General features: G+C 39.3%; 1 protein-coding gene and 1 long non-coding RNA gene across 3 annotated transcripts in view; one reads left to right on the top strand and one right to left on the bottom strand.

The window, feature by feature from the left end:
- Positions 1-12,057, top strand: part of LOC130544043 (uncharacterized) — a 56,203-nt gene that overhangs the window by 25,672 nt on the left and 18,474 nt on the right. The window contains exons 3-4 of the long non-coding RNA XR_008959947.1: positions 7,896-8,084; positions 9,561-9,724. This is a non-coding gene — a long non-coding RNA (uncharacterized LOC130544043). The remainder of the gene's footprint in view (positions 1-7,895; positions 8,085-9,560; positions 9,725-12,057) is intronic.
- The window catches only part of MUSK (muscle associated receptor tyrosine kinase), a 92,128-nt gene continuing 86,236 nt past the window's right edge, over positions 6,166-12,057 (bottom strand). For both annotated transcript variants that reach the window (XM_044386737.3, XM_044386738.3), the window contains one exon: positions 6,166-11,762. In XM_044386737.3, coding sequence (XP_044242672.1) covers positions 11,080-11,762 — 683 coding nt within the window. In that variant the 3' untranslated portion in view covers positions 6,166-11,079. The remainder of the gene's footprint in view (positions 11,763-12,057) is intronic.

Below are 12,057 nucleotides of genomic sequence, written 5' to 3'. Positions count from 1 at the left end.
TCCCTCATTGAACAAGTTCTAAAATCCCATATTGATTTATCTATAATGTTCTTAAGTATGTCTCTTTGTGTAGTTTTGTCATGGCTGCTCTAGGTAAGACATTACATGTATGCAACTTAGAGTCTATTGGTGCCAACATTCTACCAGCTCAAATGAACTTTGCCTCCCTCTCCATCCCTTTAGCCTCCCCTCCTCATAATAGAATTGCCTTAAATACTTCCTCTCCATACATTTAGGACCCAGTGGGGGTGAAAGTCTTAGCTCCCACCTGGACTCAGCCTTTTCTGACACCACTTGGGCAGGGTGGGATTGCCTCATTACGAACTGGTGAGGGTGGAATTTCAAGCCCCCACTTGGATTTTGCTGGCCTGGGTAGGGGTGAGGTCAGTTTTCTGCGGTGTTTGGCTGAAGTAGAACAATTATTGTTTAAATGTTTTCTGTCTTGCTATGCTGCCCTTCTCCTCGTCCTTTGGCTAAAGAGAGCAACTTAGGGTTTTAGTCAGTCAGACACTTCGTCTGTCCATCCGTCTGTTGGTGTTTCTGGGTTGCCAGCTTTTTGAGCTCCAAGTCTGAGACATTTGAAGCAAAAAGCACATCTAGGGAACTCACCACGTGTCAGTCCTTGGGTCTGTCTTCTTCTTACCCGATCTGCCTTCTTTCCTTTATAATCTCCTTATATTTGTTTTATACGTGAGGTCCACGAGCTTTAGCTGTATTTAGTGGGAGGCACAGGGAAAAGCACATCTACTCTATCTTCCTGGAAGTGGAAGTCTGCTGTATAGATTTTTATAGCCTTTGGATGTTGACTCAAATAAATATATTACCTACAAAAGATAATTAAATAAAAATAATGCAATGGAAACAGTAAAAAGCAGATTGGATCCTTGAGATAAGCGATGTAATGCATTAGAACATCGATTAAGACATTTATCCTCAGTGATATAAAATTAATACAGTGATAATAAAGATAACGGATATGAAGGGCCATCTGAGGACACGCATTCTTCGAGGGATTCCAAAAAAAAACTAGAACTGAACAGATGAAGGACAATCAGTAGGAAAGAAATTGTGGAACACACTTGACAATTCATAAAACGACAAAAAAAAAAAAAAAAAGATTTGAAAAAAATCCATGATGTCTCTGGGAATTTTTTAAAAAATCAAAGTAAAATAAAGATACAAATGTTCTCCCTTATCAAACAGGCTATTAAAATTTGATGGCACTCTCAGTTAGCCAGAGTATGAGAAATGGGTACTGTCACACATAGCTATTAGTTCTTTGTACTGCTGCAAGATATCTGGAGGGTAATTTTACAACATACCTTAAAATTCCTTAAAATGTTTATTGAGTCTGACCCAATTTTTTAGTTCTATTACTGTGTCCTTAGGAAATACGGAGAAGAGATGAGCAATGATTTAGCTATAGGATGGTTCCTGGCAGCTTTCTATATAATAGTAAAAATTAGACACAATTCTATAGCAAACCCTTGGAAGGATTTACTGTGCATCAGGCATTTCCTAAGCGTTGTTTGCATATTAACCCATTTAATCCTTCCAACAACCTATGAATGAAGTGTTATCATCTCTCCCATTATATAAGTGAGGACAATGGAAGCACAGAGGGATTCAGTCAGTTGCTGGGATTTGCATCAGTGCCTGGTTCCATGCCTCGCACCACTCTATCGGCTGTCTGTCTAGATAACACTTATGTGACATGTATATTCTTACACAGCCATTAAAATAATGTTGTAAATGTTCATATTTAAAATATAAAAAATGTTCCAAATTGATTATTAATGGAACACTGGTGACTTACTAAATAACAAGGCAATCTTGGGGGAAAAATGTAAGTGTAGATTAAAAAAAAAGAAGATTTATTTTAGAGAGATTGAGAGAGCATGAGCAGGAGGGGCAGAGGAAGAGGGAGAGAGAATCTCAAGCAGACTCTATGCTGAGTGTAGAGCCCATTGTGGGGCTTGATCTCACGACCCTGAGATCAGGACCTGAGCTGAAACCAAGAGTCCGTTGCTCAACTGAGTGTACCACCCAGGCACCCCTGTAAGTGTAGATTTTTAAAGTGCAGCATCTAAGGGTCAAAGATTCATATCAGAGATTAATGATTCTTCCTTTAGAGCTCTGGTGCTTGGAGTCATCTTGCTGATTGCATTGGAGATGCAATGATTTACCGAGTAATGATAAGTTCTGGGCAAGTGCCCGATAAATTCACATTTGCTGCCATAAGAGGTCTTTATAAGAAAAGCTGAATTTTCTCCAAATTTCTCTAACATTGGATGAGCAGATGTATATTTCCTTCCAAAGTTGTCTTAAGTATTTTAGTATTAAAAATTATGTTTTCATAAAGCTTTGCAAAACTGATCTCATCACTGGAAACTGGGTTTGTCAGCCATAGAAACTGAGATAAGTATGTTTTCCGTAAACTATTAGAGGCTTATTATTAAAAATTATCTTAGAAATTGTGACTCCTCAGGCATTTTCTGGTCTTCTTTGCCCTCTTAGAAACTGAGTTTCCTCTTGGTTCTTTGCTCTCTCAATGTCATTCCTCTGTAGGTCTTTCTTGCTTCTTCTGCGGTTTTATTCCTCATTGCCTGTCCCTTCTGAGAGGCTTTGGGGAATAGACTGAAATCAGGGTGAGTCTCTTTTTAGGATGGCATAAACAAAGTGACCCGCACAGAGTGATATGCAACAGGATGTCATCTTCAGAGTCTCCTGGAAGGGTGACTTAAATGAATAAAGATAAAACGAGTGACTTAAATGAACAAAGATAAAATGAATGAATACATGACACTTCATGGACTCTCTTAAGATCCTTAAATGTAATACATCCCAATAATTAAAAAAACAACAACCGGGTAGCAAAAATGGAGATGACATTAAATCGTATGTTTGGTCCATACTTGTGTAAAGCGACAACTGAAATAAGGAGCATCATACTAACCACCATGGTGCTAACATTGCTAAAAAAGAAAGTCAGAAAGTAGCGTCATGCCAACACTTCTAATTTTAATCACAGCTCTAAATAGTTAAGAGCACACCCAGAAAATGATAGTGTATATCTAAGTCTGGGGTTTTTTGTGGTTAACATCTCTCTGACATAACCTTAGATAGCAGGTGGTTTCTCTTCCTCGGGGCACAATTCTAAATATGGTGTATCCTTTCCAGAGGCTGTGGTTTGAGAGAAGAATAATGATGGTGACCTGTGTAATTACAGGTATGATGACGAAGTTTATAAGAAAAACTCGGCCTTTGTGAATCTCTAAGAAGTTTTTAATTAAGAGGGACTCACTAAGGAAGATAGTAAAGGTTTAGAAGTCATGTAATTATTTTCCTTCGCCTTTATTTTGCTTTATATTGAGATGACATGATCTTTTAGAAGGCAAGGCAAACATCTAGACACACACTTTTTCTGTTTATAATTATATAATATGCCGAGATAATATACTGAAAACTACTTGTTTCCACGGTGATCTGTACCAAAGTTGAGGTTCATAAGTTCATGCATCTTGGCGACAGTGCTACTTAAATTAATCTGCAACAAATAAAACAATAGTGACCTGAAATACATTTGCTGTAAAGATGTGAGTGCACAAGGACAAGCCAACCCTCCCCACAGGAAGGCAGACTGTGGCTAAAGAGGGGAATTGAGTACAGCATCAGGTGCTCTCCTCCTGAATCCCCGTAGAGTGACACATAGACTGTGTTAAAAAGGAAACATGCACATCAGTGCTGCAAATCAGGAATGGGTAATAGGTACATGCAAGAAACTGGTGAGTTTCTGCAAGCTGTAATGGGAACGGGTGAGGATGTCGGACGTTCTTAAACCAGGCCAGATGTGGCCTCTTGAGAATGAGTAAGTCCTCGGCACCAGGACACTAAGCGTGCACTCATTCTGGAGGGGCTCTGAGACTCCTCCCTGACACGAAAGGCAGTCCCAAGCTGTGTAGAGGTTTTCAGCTTTGTTCCTAGATCAGGCCCAGAAAGAGAGCAGAGAGGAAGGGGAGGAGGATTTAAAGATCATTTATAACAGGTCGTCAGAAATGTGAGTATGAAGCTGGGGAGAGAGGATGGAGCTAAAGATAAAAATTTCAGCATATTGTGGTATTTATAGCCTTGCATGAGATGGCTGGATTAGATCATTAGGCGAGAGTATAGGTAAGAGCCATGCTGCCCAAGGATCAGGCCGTGGCATGTTCCAATATTCAGAGGCTGGGAGAAGAGGGAGGAAAGAAAAATCCAATATAGAAGATTAAGGAGGAGCAGGTAATTTCTGAGCTGTTAAAATGATTCCAGAAAGGCTTCTTGATCAAAATGGTAGACCTGAGCTCTTTTCTTTCAACCGAAGAGTTCACTGATGCAACAGTCAGTGTATATGAGTAAGAGTACATCCGCATATGTGCTGAAACCAATCTAAGTGCCATCACTTTGACAAATATTTGGAAGGCAGGAAAGTATCTAATATTCTTATTCATAAATAACACAGGCACAGGAAACAGTAAGCCGCAGCCTGCAGGATGCTTGAGCCAGCTGTCAGGGGAGGTGGGAAGTGATTTCACCAGAGTAAAGACTCCAGGCTCTGAGTCAGCAGATACAGAGGGCAGGGATGGGCTGTGGGTTGTCAATCAGGGTGGTGAGCGAGAGGCTTGCATATAGAACAGGTGGACTGAGAGGCTTCACCACCAGCTGGAGCCCCCAAGAAGTGCTCCCTGAATAGGTTGGAAGATTTGCCTCAAAGAGGTCTTTGGTGTGAGTTTTGAATCTAGGTAGAGAGGCAGAGTAGAATATGGGAGGAATCTTAGACTCTTACAGGGGATTAAAGAGGTAAAGGAAAAAAAAAAAAAAGAGAGGCAGAGTAGAATATGGGAGGAATCTTAGACTCTTACAGGGGATTAAAGAGGTAAAGGAAAAACAGCTTTTTCCAGAAGTGAAATATACCGAAGTTTCCTATTCTCAGAGTAGAGGCTTTTCATCACCCTGGCCACTGGGAGCTCTCACTCAGCCTGCCTATGCCCTTCCCACGAACTGCATACTCAGAGCCCACAGGTAGCCATCCTGTTAAAGAGAGTCCTGCTGCATAAACAGACCAGCAAATCTGCAGAGGAAGCCACTCCTGCTACCAATATGAATCAGAACAACTCTTCCTTTGTAATTGTGTGTGTTAAATCAATGATCACGAGACACTTAGGGAAAACAAAACCGTGAGAGAGGACAGGCAGAAGAAAGGAAGAAAAAAGTAAAGAACAGAAGAGTGCATAAAAATTCTGTGACATTTTAAATGATATTTTATCCATAAAATAGAGGAAATGAGAACAAATGGATATTAAAATACATTATAAAATTGAAATAATTGCATATCATTATTTCTTTGGCAACACGTATTTACATCATCACGTTATTTTAGACATTGTTTCTTGTTTTTCATTAGAATCAACCTATTGTCAACACTCAAATCTTAATTTGTTGCAGAACCAAATGCAAATATTATAGATTCTGACAGTATAGAAATGGGTGTACAGCTGACAATGTGCAAGGGGGAGGGAAAAAGTAGTGGAAGTATGGGAGTTCTAACTGTATCTTCCACGGTCCAGAATCAGTGGTGGGTCTTTGTTTAAGTGTATCTTTAAAAGTATAATGACAAACAATGTAACTGATAGTAAGTTAATTAACATAGCTCAGAAACTTGAGTTAGAGTAAAAGTGTTCTGAACTGCCCATCTTTTATGAAGGGAGATATTACATACCTTTCCTAATTGATCGATTTAGAAAGAATATTTGCTAGAAAGTAAGTGTATTTATTAGACTTGCAGTGATAATCACCAGAAGAACTAAAACCAGAAATGGGTAAAGTGATTTGCACATAGGCTAGGACTACAGATGAATCAGAGGAGGGGATCTTTTTTTTTTATTTGTATCCTTCTTAGGAGTGTGTAAAAAAAAAATAGGTGTGTGTATTGCTATTATTAATAAGTAACCATTATTATAAAATAAACTCACCAGGATCATAGAGGAAGAAACTCCTAAGTTTTTGAAACTATCATAATCCTGATACCAAATTCTAACAAAGAAGAAAATAATAAACTTAATTTTATGAGCTTATAAATGCTGATGCAAATCATTGTTAACAAAACAGGTTTGGTAGTTAATTGAAAGATTGATGTGACACATCCAAAGAGAGTTTATTCCCAGAACATAGGATATTTCAACATTCGGAAATCAATTCATACATTTCTACTTAATAACAGATTAATGAAGGAAAAAGCCACAATCATCTCAATAGATTGAAAATTCAACATTCTTTCCTGATTAATAAATTCTTATAGTAAAAAACAAATAGAAATATATATTTTTGATGTGATAAAAGTGGTTGAATCACGCATGACAAAATTTAACTCCTTAATATATAAAATGCTTTTACAAAGCAACAAGAAAAAGATACACCCAATAGAAAAATAACAGTAGGAGGCAAATCACAGAGTAAATCAATTATCCCCAAAACAAAAAAATATTCAACCTTATCTCATTTAAAGAAATGTAAGCATAAGCTACAAAAAAAATTTTAAGCTATTATATTTGCAACTATTAAAATGCTCAATACTGGAGAATTTTAAAGAAAACAGGCTCACTTTCTCATCTAGTTGAAAGATGTGTATGTTGATAAAATAATTCTGGAAGATAATTTGTCAATATATTAAAAAAGCATTAAAAGTGTATATATACCCTTTGATCTAGAAATTACGTTTCTAGAAGTTATATCTAAAGAAATCACTTGAGATAGATATTCACAAAATTTAATAAGATTAATAGTCAAAATATCATATTTATAATGAAAAATAAAAATAAATGTCCAACAATGGAATAATAGTTAAATATTGTAGGTCCATATGAAAGAATATTATTCAACCATCAAAAGTGATGTTGCACATGAATGCTTGTTGATATGGAAGATGTTTATGATATATTCAGTGAAAAAACAAAGCTCAAAATAACATAACAGTATGATCTTGTTTTCATTTAAAACAATTCTCTAGCTAGCCAGATATCAAGCTATCATTTATTTATTTACTTACCTACTTATGCACCTATCTGAACAAAGCTGGAACAATATTTACCATGATGTTAATGTATAACTGACTAGTATTTTTTCATTTTCTCTATTGTACATTGTATATTATTATTTTTTCTTTTCAAAAAATAAACAAGTATTGCTTTTGCAATAAAGTAAATGTTATTTTAAGGTAAAAGTATATATATTTCTCCCTTTGTTTAAACTATGACAAAGGTTTAATACTCTTTTCATAAAATGACCCTTGCAAGTCATTTAGAGAAATGAACGGCACAGCAGAAAAATGGGCTCTAGATTCCCAAAATAAAAACCATAAATGACCTAGGAACAAGAAAAATTCAACCTCACTAGTAATTTAAAAAATAAAATCAAAGTGAGATAATCTTTTTCTATCACCAAATAGACAAGTCTTCTAAAAAACAGAGAATTAATTGCCTGTGACAGCAAATGTTTAGGGCTATGAGATCACTTGTACAATGCAGATGGGAACAATATTTCTAGAGAATATGATAATACATAACAAAAGCCTTAATGTTGTGCATGCCATTTGGCCCAGACATTCCCTTTCTCAGAATTTCCATAAAGAGATCATTATGGACATGTACAAATAAGGATGACCGTTACAATATTATTTGTAATAGTGAAAATTAGAAAAGACTCAAATGTTCAAAAATAACTACATTATGGTGTATCCATACATTGGAATATTATTCAGAAATTAAATTGGACTTTTAGAAGAACAGTTAATGACATGGAACAGTTTATAATATACAGTGAAGTGGAAAGAAGTGTTCTTTCTCTGCTTTATCCCAAACCAGGGCATGTGTTCTTTCGGTGCCACCTGCAACACCCTGGTGCTCTTGTCACATCTGATACTCAACCACTTAAGATGGCTTCTTGGTGCCTGTCCAAACCCCTGGTAACAACGATACTGTGTCTCTCTCTTATGAATTTATACAGTGATTTTACAGTGGGAAAGATCTACATTTGACAAAGAAACAGTACTGGTAAGTAATGGGTCTGTGTTCCTGAGATACAGAACCTTAATGTGAGCACGGAGCAAATGACCTTACATAACTTGAAAATGTACTTACAACTAATGAAAAAATAAACATGCCATTTATTTGAACTTTTGATTAAATCAACAATGCCAAAATATACTTTTTTTGCTATTTGAGACTTGGAGAGGAAATTAATAGTATAAGGGTTATAGTGTGTGTTTGAAACTCCATGCAAATTAGAAATTATGTCCATAGAGTTATCGAGATTCAGTTGTTCCCTCTATAATCTTTGGAAGCAGCACAGTCTGCCTCTTTTGGTCATGCACTAGGCTCTGTTGCTCTGTGTGCTTGGGTCAGTTATACAATCTCTCTCTGCCTGTTTCCTCACCTAATAATGGGCATAATGATAGTACTGACATTGCAGGGATAGTGTGCAATTAAAGTCAAAATATTTAGAGACCTTAGAATATATATGGTAAGCATTCAGTAAATGTTAGCTGATAGTATTATTTTTATGACTACCATTATTATAAGGGGATTTCTGCTTATTTTAAATAGTTTTCAGTTACTTTAAGTATTTAATAAATTTGAATGGTTTCCATAATATTTACTTGCTTACTCATTCACTCACTGTATTTCCTGATATCTTTATGATTTGTTTGCTTTGGGATCTTGAATATTAGAGCCTAAAAACACACAGAGAATCCATGAGGCTGTAGAAGCCATGAGGAAGAGACAGGAAAGTCAGGGCAGTGATTCAGCAGTAGGAAGGGAAACAGAGAATAGATCAAAGTGGCAGATGATAGAACCAGGCTACAGACACCTGGCTGTGAGGGGCAACATGACTCCTGCAGCACAAGCCACACACTAGGTCCTCTGAGTATCTGTCCTGACCCTGACTTTCTGTGGCATAGCTTTTCTGGTTGGCTTGACTTCATGTCTTTCTTTTATAATAAAACTTTCTCAACTGAGGAAACCTGAAGACATCTTAGAAGTTTGCAGAGCATATATGACACACATGCACAAACCATGTCAAGCATGCCATGGATATATACAAGGAAGATCCACATGGGATGCTGGCCCTCTCCAACTTTTCTGCTTTACTGGCCTCTTTGCCTTTTGTTTTGGACACAGACTGCAACCTTATTCTTCAACTAGCCCTTTGGATGACTGTCTTAATTTGGGGCTTCCAATCTTGACTTTGATCTAAAGCACCTCTCTGGGTCTCAGTCCTGAATTCTGACTTCTCTATTGATGAATCGGAACTCTGAATAAGCATGTCCTCACATTGTCATAGAGATGGAATCCGCTTGGGCCTGAAATGGAAGGAAGATTGTGATAGAGTCTGATTAATGAGCAGCTGGATTGAAAGGCAAGGGACGTGAGCAGGAGGGTTTTAGAACGTAAAACTGAGAGACTGTCAGGGGCGAAGAAGAGGGCAAAGTCCAGGATAATTTCTCTGTTTTTGTCTTGGCTGTCTAGAGGGACTAACAAAATGGCACGTTTTCCAGCAAAGAGGACAAGTTGTTGTATGGAGGCAGATTTGGAGATTTCAGGTGGATTCTTCCAGCAGACAGTTGAAAATCTACTTTTAAGAATGCAGACTATTTCTCCATTGTCCTAGCTACCAATTAGTTTGAATTAAAGTAAGTTGGTCTACAGATTGTTATTTTCTCCTTCCTGTTTATTTGCTTTTCAGGAGAATTGGGGTTCATACCATTTCAGAAATAAATTCATATTATTCATGCTGACCTTAGAAAAAGATGCTTCATGTGGTGGTCCTCTGAAAAATCTGTGCACCAGGGATCTGAGTTCCGGAGTTTGTTTGTTTATTTATTTAGGATAAAAATGTAACAAGATTGGGTTAATTAATAGTCCTGCAAAAAGTTGATAAATAACACTATATTAATTCTATTGCCTATGGAATTGGTTTCTAGCAGGAAAAAAATGTCAGAATGCACAAAAACATCAAGTTTTAAATAACTCAGAGCCACAAGACCATCTTGTGACATCTTGTAAACTATGGTTTAAGAGATTTAATAGACTGTGGCAATAAATTAACGGATGACAAATTTGAAATGCGTAGCTTCAGGAGCAAGTACAGAAGAAAATTGTATTATTTTGCAAAAGTTATACGCATGTCAGTCTACAGTGTAACTGTAAAAGTTATTATGTCTGCGAGGGTGTTTGTTGTATATATGAGGTAAAAAAAAAAAAAAACCAAAAAAGGACAGAAAGTTCTGGAAAGTTAAAGCGAAGGAAAAGATAATAAAAATTTCAAAGAAAAAGGTAAGTTAATGAGACACAAAAAGTTTTTTTTTCAGAAAAACCGTAGGAATAAAATAAGCAGATGAAATTTATGACAGGGGCACACACAAAGGAGAAACTTCCACAGGAGAAGCAGCACAAAGACAGAAAAGGAAACTAAAAATCACAATAAGAATACAGCCTTACTGATTTGTTATTTTATTCCTTAGAAGCCCTCTCTCAATAAAGTATAACCACAACTCTGTAGAATACAAATATAAAAGGACTCATAAATGCGAGAAAGTAATTCAATAAGAAAACAAACCAGCACCCGTCTTCGGGTGGGGAGACGATGAATGGTTTTTCCTTCTTAGCGTTCCGTACTTGACCTAAACGTCTTCCAGGAAGATACACTACTTTCATAACGGACGGGAATTAACTCTATTTAAAAAATGAAGCTCTGTATCACATTTCGTATTAAATGTAATGCAGCAGAGTCTGCGTTGCCAGCTAATTCAGGGACCGAAAAAGATGCCATTCTCTCCCGCACAGGAGACCCAGGCGGCCTTTCCAATAGCGGACCTGCTCTGGGTCGGTCTCCCGCGTGAGTTCTGCGCATGCTCCGTTCTGGCCGAGCCGCAGACGGCACGCTTCCGGTGTGCGCCAGCATTCCTTCCCATCTGGGGCCCGGGGCGGTGGTTCTGCGAGTCCCAGACGGGACGGCGGCGTTTCCCCGGGGGGCAGCCTTCGGCCCTCAGCCGCTGCCCGTGCGCTCCGCCCTCTCGCACATGCGTTGCAGGATGCGGTGAATACTGGGGAAGCTGGGTCTGTCGGCGGGCAGCTGGCTCCAGCACAGGCGCATCAGGTTGTACAGCTCCAGGGGGCAGTCCTCGGGGCAGGCGAGGATGTGGCCGTCGCGCACGTAGTAGATGACCTCCTCGTGGGCCATGCCGTAGTAGGGCTGCAGGCCGTACGAGAAGATCTCCCACAGCACCACGCCGTAGGCCCACACATCCGACTCGGTGGTGTAGCGGTTGTAGAAGATGGACTCGGGCGGCATCCAGCGGATGGGGATGGCGTCGTTTTCGTTAGCTTTGTAGTAGTCCGCCGAGTAGATGTTCCTGGAGAGGCCGAAGTCGGCGATTTTCACCACCATGTTCTCGCCCACCAGGCAGTTCCGGGTGGCCAGATCCCGGTGCACAAACTTGCGCTCCGAGAGGTAAGCCATGCCAGCGGCCACCTGCCTGGCGATGCAGAGCTGCTCGGCGCAGGAGAGGGGCGGCGGGGCAGGGCTGGACGCCTGGGCCCTCCCCGACAGGTCGCCGTGACTGAGGCTGCGCCTGCTGTGCGGGGACATGCTGCGGAGGAACTCGTTGAGGTCGCCGTAGGCCATGTATTCGAAGAGCAGGCACATGGGTTTCCCGACCGCACACACGCCTGCAACCGAAATCACGGGCCGTGTTAGGCGGGGTGTCTAACGTGGCGCTCCAGAAAGAGCGCTCCAATGGCCAATGACCAAGATCAGAACATAGGGGGCCCTGGCTTTCTGTGGACAGCATCACAGCCCAACCCTGACCCCACTTGGCTGTGTCAACATCTCCTATTTTCCTTTTAAGATTCAGCTTATCTGTCACTCCTGCTAGAATGCCTGGGCTCCCAGCACTACCGATCAAGGATTGTCCTTCTATCGGCCTAGGACCTGTCATCCTGGGACAACCGTCTACTTGTTTGA

The sequence above is a fragment of the Ursus arctos genome, unplaced genomic scaffold (assembly GCF_023065955.2).
Source record: "Ursus arctos isolate Adak ecotype North America unplaced genomic scaffold, UrsArc2.0 scaffold_18, whole genome shotgun sequence".
NCBI lineage: Eukaryota > Metazoa > Chordata > Mammalia > Carnivora > Ursidae > Ursus > Ursus arctos.
The sequence above is the reverse complement of the archived record's forward strand: the minus strand, read 5'-3'. Positions and strand labels throughout refer to the sequence as shown.